This window comes from Caloenas nicobarica, chromosome 1 (genome assembly GCF_036013445.1).
Source record: "Caloenas nicobarica isolate bCalNic1 chromosome 1, bCalNic1.hap1, whole genome shotgun sequence".
NCBI classification, from domain to species: Eukaryota; Metazoa; Chordata; class Aves; order Columbiformes; family Columbidae; genus Caloenas; species Caloenas nicobarica.
This window is the reverse complement of record NC_088245.1, coordinates 36718842-36739127: the sequence shown is the minus strand read 5'-3', so window position 1 is coordinate 36739127 and position 20286 is coordinate 36718842. Positions and strand designations below refer to the sequence as shown.

General features: G+C 41.7%; 1 protein-coding gene across 2 annotated transcripts in view; it reads right to left on the bottom strand.

The window, feature by feature from the left end:
* The window catches only part of SRGAP1 (SLIT-ROBO Rho GTPase activating protein 1), a 143857-nt gene that overhangs the window by 58934 nt on the left and 64637 nt on the right, over window positions 1–20286 (bottom strand). For both annotated transcript variants that reach the window (XM_065631098.1, XM_065631089.1), the window contains exons 2-4: window positions 11300–11495; window positions 8750–8912; window positions 1293–1355 (exon numbers count right to left, since the gene is read on the bottom strand). In XM_065631098.1, coding sequence (XP_065487170.1) covers window positions 1293–1355; window positions 8750–8912; window positions 11300–11495 — 422 coding nt within the window. The remainder of the gene's footprint in view (window positions 1–1292; window positions 1356–8749; window positions 8913–11299; window positions 11496–20286) is intronic.

Here is a 20286-nt window from a genome sequence, read left to right as displayed (position 1 = left end):
GAGCCAACAAAGTTTTGCAGTATCATACCCTACAAAATCAGTGGTGATTTCAGGAAAAAGAAAGCCCCGAAGAAAAGCCCCCCGCCCCAAGAAAAAATTTAGCTTGGTGTTAGGAATCTATGTCCATAACCACAAACCAAAAGAACCCAGGACAGTGAGACATGTCTAAATTTGTTTGGATCTTATTTTTGCCAACTAAGTTGTTCTCGAGTTCAAATGTTCTTTAACCCATCCACTGATGGGTGCACATTTTACCTAAGTTAAAAGAAAAACAGACAGGATGCACAAAAGTAATGCTTGACTGATCTCTCGCTGACGAGACCTGGTCTGTAATATCTTCCTAAACTTCCTTAACATCACAAATTGTTTCTTGATATAGATATTGTGGGTTTTTTTCTCCTGGTCTCCCAAATTTTGAGGACAGAGAAGGGAACAGTCTAGAGACTGTTATGCAGGGTACATAGGAGCATAGAAGTTTCAGTTCTTCCAGACAGAAGGAAGAATTTTAATATACAACTTCCTCAACCCTCAGGAATCAACAGACTTTTGTAAGGGGTGGATATTACCAGTTCCTCTTCATTGTATATCTATGTTTAAAACAAAGAGTAATTCCTGTTTTGTTCTTTCTCAGAACATATCCCCTCAAAAATATTTTGGGAAATGTTTTTTGTGTAGACAAGACCTCATCCTCTACTAACAAGTTGTATAGATGATCTTCAAAGAGGAAAAGAAGTTCAGACCTACCTGCTCTCAGATTTTCTAAAGGGTTAGCAGCAGCTTGCCAGAACACTTAGAGTGTTTTTTTCTTGACCTCTCTGAATGGTATGGAAAACCTACACAACACTCTGTTTTTCTTTTAATTATTTACTTATTCCAGATCGGGAGAGGGAAGGGCACATAAGTAACATTTACTATTTTTACTCAGTGCAGTCCATGAGTCAAACCAAGCAGATGGCAGCAAGGATGTAACAAGGCAGAAAATGAAGAAGCTTTGCTCTGGCAAGCTCTGAGTAGAAATGCCGTGTTAATAATCAACAAAACTTACAATAAACTGGCTTAGTATAGTCTGGGGGGAAAAAGGGTTGAAAGTAAAGAGTAATCCTGAAAGCATTAGCATATGTATTATAAACAACTGAGTAGTTTTTCCAAAAGAGATAATTCAGACTTGTGTAAAAAGACAAAAACAAGCATCATCTCCACTGGGGGGTAACTTGCTAGATAAAAGGACACTTAAAACTTACAGAAGAAGTCCGATACGGAATAAGATAAGCTAAATAAGTAACTGTACTTACTGTGTAAAGCTCATTAAGAACTTTCATTAAGTCTTCATGAAGCTGAAATGCAATCTCTTTGCTCTGTAATTAAAAAGAAATCATTAGAAAAAGGCATGCAAAACATGCAACATACATTTGCTTCTTGATATTAATACTCATTGCTCATCCTAGATAGTGAATGCAATATTGCCTGCAAAGACACTGTTCTGACAGAATTACAGTGAACTAAAATAACGATGCAGAGGTAGACAGATAACATCTGGACAGAAAACTTCTAAAAGAAAACCCAGAAGTAATTTGAGAGATTTTCCCGTGAAGCATCAGGACATTAGGTGCCAACAGAAAAGCTGAAGTTCAGGATTAATGTTATACGCCTTTTTAACTGAACAAACTGTGTACTGTTTTACAACTGCTATGTTATATACAAAAACTAAACCATGTGGAATGTGATATTCTAGAGGGACATCGTGCCCAGTTTTACACCTAGAATAGTCTTTGTCTCTCCGTACATGCAACTATCTAAATATTTATGCAAGAAATAATTGTGCCTTCTCTTTGAAACAGATACTCAACCGCATAATATTCCACAAACTGGGCTGCTGAAACAGCTTTGTTTAGCTTTTCTGGACTGTGTCTTTACTTTCGTTCTGACCCAGAAAAAAAGAAATGCTTAGCACTAGTTATTAAAGAAAGCAAGTATGTCAAAATAAGAGTATTTAATTGGAGCCTCATTCAAATATATTCCTTTGTTAGTTGTCCATAGCAGTTCAATCGGATGAAAATTGTGGCAACTGTGCCAGAGTTGAAGGCATTTGTACCACGAGCTTTGGAAAACAGCTGTAGAATAGAGCTATGGGACCTGGCAAACAGCCTGGCTACATCTCTTCTGTGATGCTCAGCATCGTAACATCCAGGCTGGAAATGTCAGCTTTTCTTTCTGTGAATAAATTGATAATTAGCCCAGCTTCTAAAAACTCCAACTTCATGATAGATAATGGCCTAAGCTATGAGAAGTACTTAGTGTTTGTATAGAAGCCAGAGGAAAATCCTCAGGGACGACTCATCTCCAAAGCCGCTAACACATACTTGGCCATCACTAAAACACCTGCAGGAATAATGGTTTCTGAATGAGAAGTTCCAGTGCAACACCCACATTTGAGGAGGAACCACCCCACACATCCCACCCACTGCATCTTCCAGGAGGATGCAACAGACACGTACAGTAGCTGGAACAGAAAATGTTGCATTTTTTGCTCCTATTCCTACTGTCATACTCCTAACTCTGGGCAGTATTTTAAGGAACCTGCTATACCACTTATCAGTATCCACTCCAGTCCTTATATGCAAGATGATTTTTAACCAACAAGAAGGTAGAAACATAAATTTAAAAACACTGCAGTGAAATTCTCGTATTCCCAAGGGCATTTGCTATAGCAGCTAAGGCACAGTGAGACACATGCTCTGAAGGACAGTTATACAGAACTACTACGAAAATTCCCCTATTGCTTATACTTTTCAAAGTCTGGTATTTTTCACAAGGTATGCTCTAATAGTGAAGTATCTAGAAAATAAGGCTTGTTACTTAAATTTCTTTGCTAATATCAGATTATTTTGATCTAATATGAAGGACAAAAATTTATATGCAGGAGAGTGCACGGAGTGCTTGTAAAGAATTGGAAAAGGATCGCAGATTGGCAAGCTGCTGTGGGGAAACACAGTAAAAGCTTTAGCAAAAATTCTGAATTGCTTTTCATTGCTTTACATTGGCAACCTGCCCTTAAAAGTCAGCAGCGTAGCTCTGACAGAGCTCACACATCTCCTCAAAGCTCCACAACATGGAGGCCACCACTATCTCTTGGATAGCTGCTTCTGTAGTGCTGAATATGAGTGGTCTGTTTTTAAAACTGCTTTAGCTGAAAGAAGGACACAACATACAAATAAGATTGTAGACATTAAGACTGGAAGATGAAAGCATATACATGTGGGAAAAAAAACATAGATGAACTCCAGCTTCAAGCAATTTATCCCTTTCAAGTGTTGGGCACTACCATCTCAAAGCTGACGGCAACTCAAGCCCTAAATACAGGAATGTTTTGTGCCTTAGCCTGACAGCGCAAAAGTTTGTTTCAGAAGGTGAGACACAGAACTCCAACTCAATTTTCTCTCTATTACTTGCAGATTTTCTTGTAAGCCAAGCACACAATAGTTCACTGAAAGACACAGCCTCCTTTTTTGCTCTTCACTTACACCTTAACACAAACAGACACAGGATGAGTTGAGGATTAGGGCAATTATCACGATTTACGAGGACTCATTTCTTCTCTTCGCCCCTTTAGAGCTTTGTGCGGCACTGAAGCACAAGCAGTCCAGCCCTCACGATTTACAGGCCACCACGCATACACAGTCTTTTCTGGGCAGCACAATCATCAATAGTACACTCGAGGATGAGTGCAAGAGGTGACGACAGAGGAAAGAGGGAGATGTATTCAGGAGAGGACAATAGGCTCTAAAATGGGAAGTGAAAAGAGAGGGAGGGAAATGATCAGCAAAAAGAGTAAAAATTAGGAAGAGATAGCCTGGCAATGCCCCAGGATCACAGATGAATCGTCCTTCCACCAGTTCATCTGGGGACTCCAAACTGAAGAAGGTGCCTGTAGTGAAGGATAACGTGTCAGTTGCTGCCTCTTTCTGATGAAAGATTTCGTAGGAATTGTCCAACAAAAATCAGGAAATTTGCTTAACCTTTGCAGTATAAAGGGGATTTATTTTCAAGAACCAACCTTTTTTGCATTACCATTTAAGATCAAGAAATACTGACTCAAGCAGCAAGCGATACGGTTTTTACTGTGTAGTACATAGCGTGTTAGAGCGCCAGATAAGAAGAGCATTTATTTTCAGCGGTTAATGGCTCTCCTATTTCTCTTTTATGCTTCCTATTCCCTGCAGTAGTTCAGCATGTTTGAACAGTGTGCTTCTCCAGGAGCCATCCTCAGGGTAGCCAAACAACAGAATGTAAGACGCAGCACGCATTCTCCTGGAGCTGAGAGCTCTAATCAGGCCATTAAAACCTGACAAACAACCACTGAGGTGCTTTTTTATTCACTATGTCCAAGAGACATGCATTAGTATCTATTAACCAAGAGAACAAAGAATATAATAAAAATGTTAGAGCATATGCAAACTCTTGCTAAAAATATTATACATGTTACTAATCTGGTTAAAAACATTAAGAGACGGTAGCGTAATTTTTTCATCTGATGGTAGGATAGATCATGCCCATGCAACAGACAAATAAGTGTACCCAAACCAGCCTTTCAGTATGTGCTCAACTTTCAACACACCAGTGGTCCAACTATGTTATCAAGATTTACATTTCTAGATTAATATCTGAGAAACTTAAAATTTTATTCTACATTAATACCCTTTCATTGAAGTCCGTAAGAATTTTTCCAGCCATTTCAGTTAATTGGGCACCCAAACTTTCCTGTTTTGTTTTGTTTTGTTTTTTAACTGAAATTTAAGACTCAGTTCAGTTCTTCCTGGAACTCTTTAGTGTCTGTATTTAGCATACACAATGCTGCTCTCAGTTACATCATTTAGGGAAAATATTCTGTGACTATTGCTTTTAAATGAGTCTGCTGCTGCTCCCTGGGGGAAGTGATTTGCAAACCCTTCTTTTAGGGAGCTTTAATGAGCTGTGGTGACACTGACATAGTCAACTCATAGTAAAATTTCATCCCAGATTTGCCAGTCTCTAGCAACGAATAGCTTTGCTATACTTTTAAACCTCTAAATGTTTAAGAAAATGATGCAAAAAATCTCAATATATGCCACAATCTTCATAAACTCAAATAGATTTGGCAGGTAGTCATATTCCTCGTTAATAGCCAGATTATGGAACTAAAATATTTATTGTGCTTGGCTTCTCCAGCATCTTTTACTGTAAACACTGGAAGATATGTTCATCTTGGCTCATTATGATTTCTGTCCAAAGAAAATACGTGTTTATAAATTATAAATATACAAATCTGCTTAAGGATTTTGTGGGTATGTGTTTATACAGTTGATTATTAATGCTGGGGTAACAAGAATCACTGCATGAAATGTTCTGCATACTACTTTTCCCTTCTGCTTGACATTTTTCCTTATTACTTTATTCTTTAATTGTCCCCATGAGGCCACCTACCCCATCTGCCTGAAGAAACACGCAAGCATGCAAGGTTTGAACTCTGCTACTTTATGTTCGTAATTTTAAGTGCAGCACGAAGGCCTGGCATGAACAGCAATCTGTACTGCTTTTATATGCCAGCAACTAAAAAGAAGAAGAGCTTAAGTGCCTATCTGGAAGTATGAGGCCTGACATAATATCATTAGATAAATGCCACAAAATATGTGAACTAGATCCTATCTTTGTCCTGCATTTAGTACATTTAAACAGATGCTGGTTCATGACCCCTGGAAAAAAGAATGACAAAGAGCTCCTGGGAGAATGAAGATAATGAATATCTACACATTAAGTGGGCCAGTCTAGACAGGAAAGCCACGTACAATCAGGTACCTGAATATAATATATCCTGGCCCATCAGAACATGTAAGGTACAACCAATAGGGATCATTTCACCAACACAAACCAAATGTTGAGACAGACGTACACATGCGCCCAAAAGGAAGAACCAGGATGAGGAACAACAGACAGTGAGACAAGGTCAAGGTACAAAGACCAAGGGCACAGACATCCTTCATCACTACATTTCATATAGACCAACACTGGGTACTGTACACAAGTTTTACAGAAAGACTAAAGAAAGAGGTTGCTACAGACTCACGACTTTGTGTTCTTTTCCACGTAGGATATACCAGCAGGAGAGGGCACAAACCAGTACTCTACTGGTAAGTGTGGTCAGGAAATGAGGACACTGACTGTTTCATTACCAAAATTCAAGCTGGAGCCAAGAGAGCATGCAAACAATATCCCTCTAGAAAATGTTTGGCTCATGGAAAAGTTTCATTTGAGGATATACTTGCCTACCAGTGAGGTGGACAAAGCCAGCAAGGGCTACCACTGAGAAGCAGAAAGCAGTCTCACCTTCTCCCGGGGGAGAGAGGGGGAGAAAAAAGAAGGAGCGGAAAGAGCCAAGAAGCTCGAGGTGACTTTGCTGTTGTCTCCTGTATCTTGCTGAGACACTTTCCCTTTCTGCAACAGGCAGATTGGGGGTTCAGAGCAGAACGATGGAGACCTGCTCTGGTTACAGACTTGGTGTAGTTATTGTCCAGACTTGGAAGTGGAGCTAAAGCACCTCCAAAGATGCAGAAGCTGCTGCTGCAAGACCGAGGGAGAACTAAAACAAGATGATAATAGTGACACAGAACGCTATTAGGTTAATAAACTGGTAGATATATAATTAAATGATCTAATTATTGAATACAGAGAAGCTTGATTAGCTGGTATTGGGAATTACTTAGAAAGACACTAAGTGCTCCTATGTGCAATGCTGTGAGAGCCAATGGAGTATAGACGTGTCAGATGAGTGTATTTCTTGCTCTTGACCATGGACTGCAGTAAGATACTAAGCGTGCACTTGTCAGTCCTTATTTTTGAAATGTCCATGTTACTACTGTTCTTATTATTTACATCTACTAGTAATAAGAGAGCGAGTACATATTTTACAGAACAGTATGATCACACTCCAGCGTAGAAGTATCTGCAGGATATAGTCTGTCTCTACTTTAATCTGAAATCTGTGAGTAGTGAACAAATCCCATACGCTTTCATAGGGATGGCACCACCTAGATTGATTATCCTTTTCTCTGACAGAACTTTATTCTAAAACCAGTCTTTTTCAAATGTAACCCACAGAAAGTGCCAGAAATTGGTTAAATATTCTATTTGATGTTCCAACAAATTCCACACCATTTTCTCCAGGGAGAAGCAATCTGAGCATGCTGCAGTACTGTCTATGTGAAGATATCTCAGACTTGCGTGGACCAGTAGAAATTTTTCAGTATTAAATCTGGAATAGTTTTTCAGTTGTTTACATCGTATCTCAGAAATCTCTTCTTCACTAGGTGTGCGTTATTAGAGTAGCCTGTTTGTTTTCAGTGTAGTTCAGTTCTTTAGCACTGGAAATCTTGCTTTTCCTTCCCTTCTCTCCAGATGGACTGTGCAAAAATATCTAGATGAAGTTTTCTATGGTGAAGTGTGTGTCCTTCTTTATTCACTCATAATTTATTAATGGAGACTGCTGAAGCTTACCTCTCGGAAGGAGGAAAATGTATGGATGTTTTCAGTGCATTAACAGAATACATATTGTCACATCTTCCTGACAGACTCGTCTCGTTCCTCCATATCTATAATAATCTTCCAAATTACTAAGTTTAGTGGTTTGTGAACTACAGTTTTATGCATCAGACATATCATATGAACAGACCATTACTGATTGAGAAACTAAAAATTCCAACTCTATTACTCTTACAGGTTTTAATGCGCACCAATAAATTTGATTCATGTTTTTACTATTTTTCCTCCAAGTACAATCTGTGCACTCCCCAAGTGATGCATCTCCCCACCCCATGGCTATCTATCTACGATTGTGGTCAGGTATATGTGAAATCAGTTCCCTGTTTCAAAAACATTAATCTAGTACCCTTACCATCATTTAGTCACACATTTGACATTCTTTAACCTTTATTCTTTTTGAACTCTTTGTTGTACGACGCTTGCCTACCAGCATCCCACTGTGACTGACGGATTTGCATTTATAATCTATTCTTATTTTGGAACATTATAACAACAATGACTGCAAACACATTACGTAGATCTCAAACTAAGGCTGCCTAGAGTGCTTACTTAGCACAAGAAGGATTTACACATTGTATGTGCTATGAAAACACATAACAGGCACGTACAAAGACAAACATGTACAGAGACAATGCTTAAATAACCTAATAGAAGTAGTTATGTTATCAAAAGTGTATGTTCATATTTAATACTGGGAAGAAAAGGAAACACTTTTAGGGGAACTGCAACATATGCTACAATTTTTATGCCAAGGTACTACAAGGCACATCCTTACTTTGGCTTGAATTAGTTTCTCTCATGACAGTCACAACAGAATCTGGTTTTCACAAATAATTAATTAATACAGCATTACTATTTTGGGAGTCCTAAGCGAAAACTGTTTCCTTTCTGCATGGATAGACAAGCATGCTTTTGAGAGAAGAACAGGTTTTTTTCCCTGTCTTTTGGATATTTGCAGCTCAGCTCTTAAGGTCACCAGCATATACAGCAGGTTCCCAGGCACTTCAGCACTAAGGATTTGCTCTGTGAGAACAATCATGAAGAATTTATACATGTGCTAAAACAGATTTTATGCTATGTGTGCTGAATCTTCTCCTCAAATGCCACCTATTAGGACACTTTTGCCTCCCTCATGCATCATACAAGCCCGGCTGGAGGACGGCAGGAGAGACATTACCTTCTTGAACATTCTGGTGGAGTCTTCGCTTATCTGCATGAACCGCATGATCACGTTGTTCAGGTAGATATCACTCAAAGTTGCATGGTCTTTGCTTTCTCTTCTCACTTGGTTCAGGAGTAAGTACCAGCAATTCACTGGCGATAAGAGGTTCTGGTCTTTCCTAGGGAGACACACGCATGTATTATGTATAGAAATGGAAAAGTTACATTATTAACACAAACATCTCCTTGACATTTGCAGTCATAACTTGTTATGTAAAAATGGCTGTTTCTGAACAGTCAATCTGTTTTTGTAATAACTTGGGTTAGGTAAGCTTCAGATCACTCTTTTAAGACATATTCTACAAATCACATGAGGCATGGATGCAAAAATATTTAAAAAGTGTAAGAATTCAGAATACTGCAAGCCACCTGAGAGTATAAAAAAATCCTGCCACAAAGCTTACAGTATGGAGTACATGTAAATACTCAAAATCAATAAAGGTCACTGCTGAACGAGTAACAGTAATTAATTTTTGACATCAGAAATAAACAAGCACTGCAAGAGCATCCCACATCCTTCATGAGCAAAATTCCAAGTGTTGCTGTTTCACTGCAATGGATTTGTGTAACTCCTATAAAAGCAGAAGGAAATGTCACAAGAGTACATCCTCTGTGATCAGCATTCATAAATTCATGGCACTCAGAAATACACTGCTACTGCCAGTCCCAGATGGTTCAATTACAAGACAAACAGCAGGACGGGACTTTCTGCACAGCCGTCCAGTTCTGGATTTCCTTGACAGACTTTTTGCATTATAGGCCCACTCCAAGCTTAGGCCCACATTGCAAAAAGTGAAATCCCAGATGACTTCTCATTTCTTTCACACAAAGCAAAATAAAAAATACATGTAGTTCAACAACTGTTTCACAGACAACAAAAACCTATTTATAAAATTTGCCTTGTGATTGTATTGAAATTTTAATTTAAAGTTTGCCTTGCAACTAAGTGCTCTAGAAACTTGCTGCTCTTTTTTTTTTTTTTTTCTCTTGTGCAGGGATTCTCCTATAGTCAAAAGGATCAAGCATATGAAGATAAAACAGCCAGAGCTGGTGATGAATCAAGGGAGAAACTCCTTCAACTGTAGGTAAATTATTCTAATAATTTACTATTCCCATGGTTAGAAATACGTCCTTTAATTCCTCATCTAATGGTCTACCTGTAGCTTTCACCTCCAGAATCAAAGCAACAATGAATGATTATCAGAGAAAAAGCCTTCTCTTAATCACCAGTGCTTTGCTTTGCTGTGAATCAGAAGTGAGTCAAGGAAACTTCCTCATTTTGTTCGAGATGGAAATCTTAATGGTGCTACTCACAGCAAGGAGCTTCAGGGTTTTCTCAGCCAGGGTAGCCACCAGGAGCACCCGTGAAGGTCCACGCTGATATTACTCGGTCCTCATTGCTTGTTCCAAAGCAAAACCACAGACCTTCCGGCCTGTGCTGGGGAGAATGGTGGGAACAGCACGGGGACCACCAGTTAAAGTGACTTTTGCTGCAACCTCTTCTCAAAGCAACCAGAGAACCGCAGAGCAAAGCCGAAGGCAGGACTCCAGTCATGACCCCTGTGCACATCTGCCACTCCGGATTTAACACATGTTTAAGAATGAGGAAAGATGTTTGTGTGCACAAGGCAAAAAGATTTTGCCACAAGCTGAACAGAAGCCAGGGCTCTCTCTCAAGTGGTGACATATGCACATGTTGGTTATTTCAGGGAATCACTGAGTCACTTAACTGAATTTTAAGAAATATATGTTATTGCTCTTTGAACTGTGCAAGCTGTATTTGGATCAACCTTTCCTTCGCCAGATGTGTTTGGAAAAGACCTTTCTTCCGAAACAAAAGCTCTGTCTGTGTATCTCTAGCACAGCACTAAGCAGACAGAAGAAAATCATACTTATTTTTCAGTTTTACAAACACAAAATATTGGTTTATACCCCTAAGCATAACAGGGCCAGGCAAATGTGTTCATTAATCAGCTCAAGTCAGGAAAATAACCAGATGAGATTTGAAACACTTTTGAAAACATACTGTACACATGTTTTGCCAGATACTACCTGACCACTTTTGTTTTGCACACAAGTTACTCTGCCATGAAAGGGATACATTAAATTGGAAGCAAGGCATAATATTCACATCATCTTCATTTTCAGGAGTAAGGGAGGTCAAGAGGCTTCACAAGTTCACATGCCATGTATTTTGGGTGGTTTAAATTCCGTTTGGTAGGTTATGGATAATATGCATGCAGCCTAACTTTTAAGAAACTGAAACCACTTGTCAGAAGCTTACATGAATAAGAGTGGAGGGCCAAACCAATAAAACAGTATTTAGGCATCCATCTAACTTCAACTGCAATGAGAACTGCTATGCTGTTAAATATAGGTGGGAATTTTAAATATGCCTTTGAAGCTGGGCTCAGCCAGCAGTACTGAACACCAGCAGAAGCAAAGAGCGGCACAGCACTCCAGCAATGGCCAACATGGGCGTGAGGGGGAAGGAAATCTCTCTTACTTGTACTGCTGATGGTCTTTGGTACTTCTTGTTTTTGCCATGAACCTCTCTGCCAGTTTTTCCAGATTTCGAGAATACTCCATCTCTATCTCCGACTTCTTGCGGAAGAAATCCTGCAGATCCTGGAGAAGCTGCACTCTCATTTCAGTCTGCTGCTCCAGGCATTTCTGCTGCTCGATGAGTTGAGCTCGGATCTCTAATGAAAAAAGCACATATCCACTCAGGTCAGTGAAAGCAAACGAGAATTGAGTGTTACCAACCAAAATTACAAACACTCCAGCGTACTTCAGCCTCCGCAGCTACACCAGCTGGATCTGGATTTCAGGTCCTGTGGTGGGACACAGCAGCGGCAGCTCTCACTTCTGCCACCACATGCTGATGCCCCAGGCCACAGCATCCTCCCACCCGCTGTCTGTCTCACGAAAGGCTCAGGATTCTGCCGGGCTCAGGAAAGCGGAAGACCTGCCTCCCCCTTCCTCTCCCATCCTCTTCCAGGCATGAGCACAACATCTGGCTTGGAGCGATCTCCTTGCAGGAGGTGCTGTGCAACCATTTGAGCAGCAGCTCCTTCTGCTGCCCTGAAAACCGGCAGGCTGAACAAGCATCCTTTGGGCTGGCATCAGCCTGCTCACTGCCAGGTGGACTACAATGGTTGGTATCATCATGCATATCATGGAAACAACCTTGTGATAAACTCTGGAGGCATTTTCTGCAGCTGCCCCATTTCTGTCAGGGAGAGAACTGCTTTGCTATATATGCATTCACCAATATTTCACAGCAAATATAGAGGAAAAAGTGTGCCTATAGTTAGAGGTAGCTATTTGAAAAGGTGCACAAGGTTCCAGAGACTGAGGTATATTTATTACCAGAAATCAAAATCAGCCAATTTATAAGGGAATATATGCTCACAGGGATCATCTAGAGTAACAAGCCTCTAGATTTCTTACCACTGTATCGTATGCTGTTTGCCACATGCACAATTGCTATGTGCTAGGATTTTTTTTTTTTTTTTTAGCACTTTTATTTCTTGAGTGCTAAGCAGTTAATCACATTCTGGGAACACTTAGTCTACAAAGATCCCTCTGGTTCTTTTGAGAGGCTACTTTATTAAAGTTTTGTCAGCTGAGCTGCCCAGGCACACTGTAATTCAACGTTGTAGAGTAAATACAGGAATAGACACTTTGTGACCATAATAATGTATGTATTTTAAAACAGTTTAATACTATAACAAAGACTTATCAATCGCAAAATAATATGCCAGAAGTGATGTTCATGTAAATGCAAAATTGTTGTGAACTTTTACTTCATTCCTAATGACGTAACCATGCTGTGGGTAAGAGGATGTTGGAAATCGCAGACGCCTCATCAGTTCAAAATAGAAAAGCATTCTAAAAACCACTGCTAACATCATAGGGAACTGCAAACTAGTAAGTAGCAATGACATTACAAAAAATTACCTGATGCAACTGGTAACTAATGTGTCCTTACTGATCTTAAACCAGGTATGAAGGCAGAGATCCACTCTGCTGGGATTCAAATGTGTATACTGAAATAAGGTAGGACGGGCACAGAAAACTGTTAAGTCAATTTATTTACTGCAGGAGGAAGACATTGCAGTGTTGTTTTCTGGATCTCCTTTGAGCTACCAGCTGGCTCTGTTAATCATTAATGAGACCATCCATTTTTACAGTCTGGGAGATGAACCAAAAAATTAATGGTTTGGGTTTTCATTTCAAATCAGTTCTTTGGAAGAGGACCATGCCTCCAGCAAGGATGAGCCACTGTAACAGAACACTGTATCAATGACATTCTTGTACATAGAGGAGAAAATCACACTGCTGCTGGAAGGTTATTAACAGAAACAAAATCCCAGGACTGCTTTTTTGGTTGTCCACTACTTTTACTATTGCAATCATAGAAAATTCCTGCATATAGGAAACCAGGTGTACAGATTCACTTAGCAGAAGCAGCAGTTTTGCTGATAAGCTGGAGTTTTGACTAAATCCGAATCCATGTACGTGGTCCCTGTACTCTGTCCATCTCCCTTTCCCACTACAGATTTTCTGCCAGTTACTTTAAAAGCAGAGCTCTGCACAGACCAACTATGTTCTGAGTATTTTGTAGGTCAGTGGATCTCGCTGTTACAATTCCTCCCTTTTAGGTAGTCTTTTACCATAGCAACAGGAAACAGAAAGATTTTAGAAACAGGAATATATGAACAGAGACACAGGAAACAATGAACAAGGGACGAGAGATACAATATGAGAAAATGCCTTAGCTTTCTGATGCTGTCTGGATTTCCAGTGGACAGTAGTGGCTTCCTTTGAACTTGAATACTAGAAAACGAAACCGAAGCATGATCTCTGAAAGCTGATGGTGACTGGAGGTGTCCAAACTCTGAGTAAGGTGGTAAGTTAGGGGTACAGGGGGACTGTGGCCTTATGGAGAAAGTTCCACAATTTCTAGCTATTTGAATCTTGGCAAGGAGAAATAACATGTTGGTTCCCAAAGGCTGAGCCTCTGGCCTCCTGCTGGAGAAGACAAGGGGGAGATGCACATCCCACTTGTGCCAGCTGACCAGAGTCTGTCCAGAAGAGACTTCAGCATAGCTGTTCTCCTTCCAGTCTTTCAAGTCCTTCTGCTCCTGCACTTTTTAATTCTTCTTTTACTAATAATGTGTGTAATGCCATACTGGCGGGCTGAGGAGATGGCAATGAACGAGAAATCAGATCAGCAATCTTGTGATTTTTACTTTCTGGCAACAGAATGCTGTGCATTAAAAAAAACAAACAAATAAACAAAAAACCAACAAAGAAACCCCACAACAACAAACAAGAAACACCCAACAAACATTGGTATCAGGCAGCCAGCCTGAGCAGCTGTGCATCACCAACTCACAATTATCCAAGTACTGTTAACTAACATAGACTACCCATTACCTACTGCTATGGAAAAACGCACCAAGGCAACGCTACGTCCTTTAACCAATCCACAAATGTGATTTCCCTAGGGCTACAAAGAGAGGCATGGAAAATTACTGCACTGTATGCAAATAAATAAATACCCAATACACCAAGAAGGTGCCAAGTTAAGAACTAGTAAAGCCCAAACTCCATAGATATGGTGACAGGTGCAGCGGGCAACAGAAGGGTGCCTGTCTTTATTTTGCTGGCACATTTAAATTCAAAGTCAAACTGATACCAGTTGTAATGGACAATGACATTGTCCTATTCTGCTCTGTGGGGCAGCTGATGTCAAATGATTGCCAGGCTATTTTGTGCCTGGAACAGGCACATTTAAACCCTGGACGACTTAACACCTTCTCCTTCTCTGTACAGCAGCTTTGAGTCATACTCACTGGTTTTCTGGCCAAGGACTGGTTCAAAAAGGACGTCCCATCCATTTACAGTGCAGCTTGAACTGACCGAATTCACATCATGTGGAAAAAAACCAAAATAAAATACCATTTGCCCAGAATTTGTACACATGACCAAAGCAAGGAAGCAACTAATGTGACCGTAATTAAAGCAATAATCTCTATGTAAAGTTTTATTTCTAAAGATTCTAATGTTAAAAATTATTTCAATTATGCTCTCATTGACACCATCCTCTAGAATTACTGCATTAAGTATAAAATTAGGTTTTATTTGTGGCAGCATTCAAGATGTAACTCTAACCTTTCAACAAATCTTTATTTTGTCCTGACAAGAGGTTAAATCAGTGCACTATGAAAAACAAAAGGAGACAAAATTATAGCTGTTATGAGATTTAAGTACAGAGCGGATGAAGCTGAACTACTGACATCACCCAAATCATAACCAGAAGTAAACTCATCAAGGTTACCTCTTTGCACACAGCACAGTATTACAAATAATGACTTACGTAGCACTGCAGTAATACACCATATTACCCTGGAGAAGATATGTGTAAGCAGTTATAGGCCAGCGCCCCACCTGAAGGCACACAGGGTGTGATACGCTGCGATGTGGCACACGACGACAGTGCTGGCCACGCTCCAGCAAGGAACAGAGCTTGTCACCTTTGCTTCCACACACACCAAAGCACCCCGCTCCATCAAACATCCCAGAAGGCCACAGAAAACTCCCTCCTGAACTCAGAAGCCAGACACCTCGTAAATACACAGGATTAACCAAATTAACTTGCTGCTAGACCAGCAGTTTGTGTGTGGACTGCTGCCCCCCTGCAGTGATCCCCACTGCAACTCCTGTATCCCTGCGGTGCTCCCGTCATGCCGGGCTAGGCCATGCCTGGTCCTGTCAGCCCTCAGGCCACTGTGAACCCCCATCACCAACTCTTTACCAAAGCAACTCTAACGAGTGCTTTGTGGTGCTGTCACACGTCTGTGAGCTGCTTCCCGCCTGAGCCACCCCAAGAGCTGTTGCAGCCTCTCACCCTCAACTCCTGTTTAAGTGGAATTTACTTTTGTGCTCGCAGAGCAGCCCTGGCATGTTCTTTGGTGTCTGCTGAAAGTTCTGGAAGATGCCACAGATCCAGACACCTCTATCTCGTCACCCCCTTGGCTGCCCTGCGAGCCTCCCACCTGCTGCCTCACCCTGCCCGGCACTGAGCTATATTTAACCCATGATTACAATACACTAAATATGCAGACATTAATCCAGTCATATTACTGGAAAATAATACAAACAGCCCCAGGGCCCCATCCTGTGAATGATTATAAAAGCAAGCAGCTTGTCAGAATTATTTGAGAGTATAAATATGCTCCCATGAGGCATAGTTATGTTTGCAGGTCTTTATCTGATTGGTAACTTCAGACAAACCTGTATTACTTCCCATCTTTCTTTAAATACCTGCTTCACAAAAAACCCGAAACAATTACATTAGTTTTAAAACGGTCAGAAATGTCTCATCGAAAGCACTGAGGATAATGCATGCTTTCTTAGACTTTGTATTTCCAAACCATTACAACTTTGTCATTTTTTTACCCCGCTGAGCTATCAACACGCATATCCCTCATTCTCGCTTTCATGATATCCAGATCATGCTCTATAAGAAAAGATTCAGACATTAAATTCCATCTGTATACCATCTGGTGACTGACATGCACTTGCAATTAAGCAGATACTGGAGCATTAATCACTTTGCAGCTCCTCCTTGAAGACACTCGAGTCTCACATGACTCCCGCTGTGCCTCAGGTACTGAGCGTAAGGATGGTTCATGTCTGAGGCTGCTGCTAGAAGCTGGGGTGCTGCATCGGGGGACTAATCTTTCCAGTTTCACCCCAGCATTCTGCCTGTGTAAGGACCTGCTTTTGGCTTCTCTGTCGAGATGGGCAGAGCTATGGTCCAGCTGAACACAGCTGGCCAACATCTGCAGTTGAGGTTTTGTTTCAGGAAAGTGCTTAGCTCCAGCCCATCGAGGATGCTGCCAGCAGAGAAACTGCAGCAGGAATCACTGCGAGGGGCCCAGAGGTGCCCCTGTGCACAGTTATTAGTCCTTAACGCCACGTCACCCCTAGGATCAGCGCTCACACATCTGCTGGGGACGTTAAGCTGCCTCTCAGTAGGCAAGAAGACAAAGATGATGAGAGGTAGCAGCTCTGTGGTGGGTGCTCTGGCCCAGCTGCTGATACTCCTGAGATACACAGCCTCCAGGTACTGGTGCTGGGCAACCTTTTATTTCCCAGACCCAGGGCTAGAAAGCTATTTAAGTGTTTCTATGACAAATGGTGAGGGAAGCTTTGTGGTCAGCAGGGAGTCTGGCTCATGCTCTCATCCAGGTCCTCACTGCCATTTTCCTGGGGCCACAAGTACTTCAAAAGCCAAGAAATTCCACCAGCCTGACAGCTGATGAGAGATGCTGGGGTGAGGATCTCGCAAGCTGCTGCAGAAATGCCTTTAAATAGATCATGAGCCTGTCCCACAACATTAACTTTCTATGACAGACTAGTGGAAATCACTTCCCTGTGTTCAACACGCAAGTGAGAAGTGTGACTGCATAGACAGTGATGCTCTTGAGCTTCCGAAGGCAAGATTTTTGTGGACTTTCTTCTGTCCCCCAGTTGATTTCACTTAGGACATCAAGCATACAGCTTGATGCACGTTCCCACCTTAAGTGAAACCTCTTCAATGCACACCCCAGCTCTAAACTTACTGTTTGGCTTTGTGCCATTTCCTGGATAATTCATTTCAGACTTTTTGTTTGCTTGGGGGTTTTGAGGGATGTGGTTGAGGTTGTCTTTGACAGAACGCATCCCAGGCTGTAGCAGCCTGTGGAAATGGATGGGGAGTGCAAATCACACCTGATAGCTGAAGGGCTGTACAAAGGGGTCAGGAATCTGAAGGTCCCATTGACATCTGTCAACCCCTTTAAAAACTCTAAACCCTGTTCACTCAAACACTTTGGCATGCTTAAAGATAAAAACAGCCCTTGTGCAGCCATTAGCAGGAAAGCTGGTGTAGAAGCCATTTGCAGGATGAAGACAATTGTTTACAGGCCTCTTCAGTTGTCATGCTGAAACAAAGACAGCAGATAAAGAACAAATTGTCTCCTTGCAGCTGGAAACTTTGTTCTACACATTCAGGCAAACACACTCCTACCTAATGCAGCCACAGACTGAGCAACAACATGACCCCAACTAGAACTGTGCAACTGGGGGATCCCAGTGGACAGGATCCAAAAGCGGTGGCTGCATTAGGGCACCTTCCACCTTCCAGCTCACCTTGAAATGGGAAGATATGTCTGGAAGAGCCAAGAAAACCTCTATACATAGCTGAAGAAGCTTTTCTTCTTGTTGTTCTTGGACTAGCGCCCTCCTGCTATTCACAGCCACAGCTGCTGGTCACTTGGCTGCCTACAGTCCCAGCCTGAATGGAGGGCAGTGCGCCAGCTCATGACTTGGCAGGACACTTCTTGCCACAGCGCTACTGCCAAGCGACCGTGGGCTGAAGCGGGCAGGCTGCCTGCACCACGTTTCGAGTGCCACTGCTTCTGCGGCAGCTGCTCCTTTGCACCCGTAATGGAGAGCTGGCACTACGTCCTACCAAAACTTGAGCAGGACATACTTTGTCTTTCTGGTCGCAGGAGCTGGGACTCTGAGGACAAAAACTTCTGCCCCGTAGAGGAGAGGGACCTTTGTTTTGTTCAACAGTAAAATCCCAGCTCATCCTCTAAACATTGTCAACCAGGAGAGCAAAGCGCAAGACGGGTCTCTATGGTCCAACACAAGGTCTGTCACCAGCCTGATCCAGGCCTCACCTCCTGCTGCGGGAGCAGATGCTCTCTTGAAATCCAACTGCCCCATCCCCAGAAGAACAGATCAGTTCTGCAAACCACCAGCAGACAAAGGAAGAGCAAAGAATCTACATCAAACAGGCCTGCAAACACATTTAAGAAGAACAAAACAAAGCAGAAACTACTCCAACCGTAGCATTCACGGCAAAGGCCTGCAGTCCTAGAGAGGAATGGAAAAAAAAACCAACACAGACCAGAGAGAGACAGACTGGGAGTCTGTGGGCATCTCTGTCTGCCAAGCAGACAGGCGATCATGCAGTAGGTGTCTAAAAACCCATTTAGGCCATCTAAACTGTCAAGATGTATGTGACAACTTATTCTGAAGCTTCCAAAGGATTTAGACCAACCGAGCTTTTTTTATGCTTATTAAAGATATCATGAGCCTTTCCTTCCAGACTTAAATTCTGGGCACATGAGAAAATTAAAAGGAAACTCAGCGTGTCCAAATCTTTCTCCTGTTCTTACCAGTGAGGTATCTGCCAGAAGAACAGCAAAATGACTCATGGCTCTCCTCTGAATAATTCTTTGCAGCAATGTCTAGAATGCTGGATTGACCAAGAGCCCTCTACAAGAAAAAACCATAACCCTTCATGGCCACAGATTTCTCAAAGTCTATTATTTAATTTGGTTATTATAGACTTTTATGATTGCTCTAATTGGTAGATGAAATGTATCCTTCCTTCTGGTTATTTTCTCTGTTTAGAAAATTCTTTCTTTCCAGAACAGACTTTCTCTTAACTATTCAACAGAATTCACCCAGTATATGTTCTATGCTGTATCCTTGTCACATGCCTGCTCTTCTGTGTTTAGATCGTAAATTCTACATTTTAAGTAGCATCCAAGGAAATGTGATTTTAGCCACACTGCTTCATAAAGTGGAATAAAAAAACCCCTTCATTTCTAGAGCATTAAAAGCAGGTCTAGCATCAACTGATGGTCAAGCTCATGTCTCCCAGAAAATTCACGTCAGCAAAAGATTAAGGCTTGTAAGCTAAACTCTGCCCTCCCTCAAATCAATAGAGATTTGTCACTAACTTTACTCATGCTAGGATTACCATCTTTACTTAAACTTACAAGGAGCTTATGCTCATCCAGTGGGCACACTGCTGCCAGAGCAGGCAGTCCTTTTCACTCTCGCATCCAGGCTACGCAACCCACCCAGGTCACCATGCCTCAGTACCAGAACTGCAGACAGACAGAAGGACTAACCCGTGGAGGGAAAATTAAGTGTTTCCTGCCAGTTACGCTCCACGGGTATTGTCGGAGCAGGGAAGAGAAAAGCAGGGGTAGCTCAGAGTGTTCACATCAGTGCCATTACAGATCAGCCTCAATCTCTTTCAAAACCTTCCCAAAAGTTGGTAGCTATAACAAGATCATTTCCCAGCAGCAGCTTACACTGGTGAGTGAAATACTGCATTCTCACTGGGCTCGGCAGAGCATGCACGAACTCTTTGGCGAGGTTGCCCGTTCTGCACCGAGGGCGGCGGGCAGGGTGGAGGTGGCTGAGCTGGGGGGTGGTGGAGCCTGGCAGAGGCACCAGTAACCATGAGACTGGGACGGCGAGAGAAACTGGGCCTTACGAATGGGATGGTGTCCAAGGATGAGCAGAGAAGCTGTTCCGAAGAGGCAGTTTTACTGCTCCTCAAATGCTGTATCTGGTTTACAAATCAAATCAGGCTCCAAGGTATCACTTTTCTGGGTGACAGTCAATTCT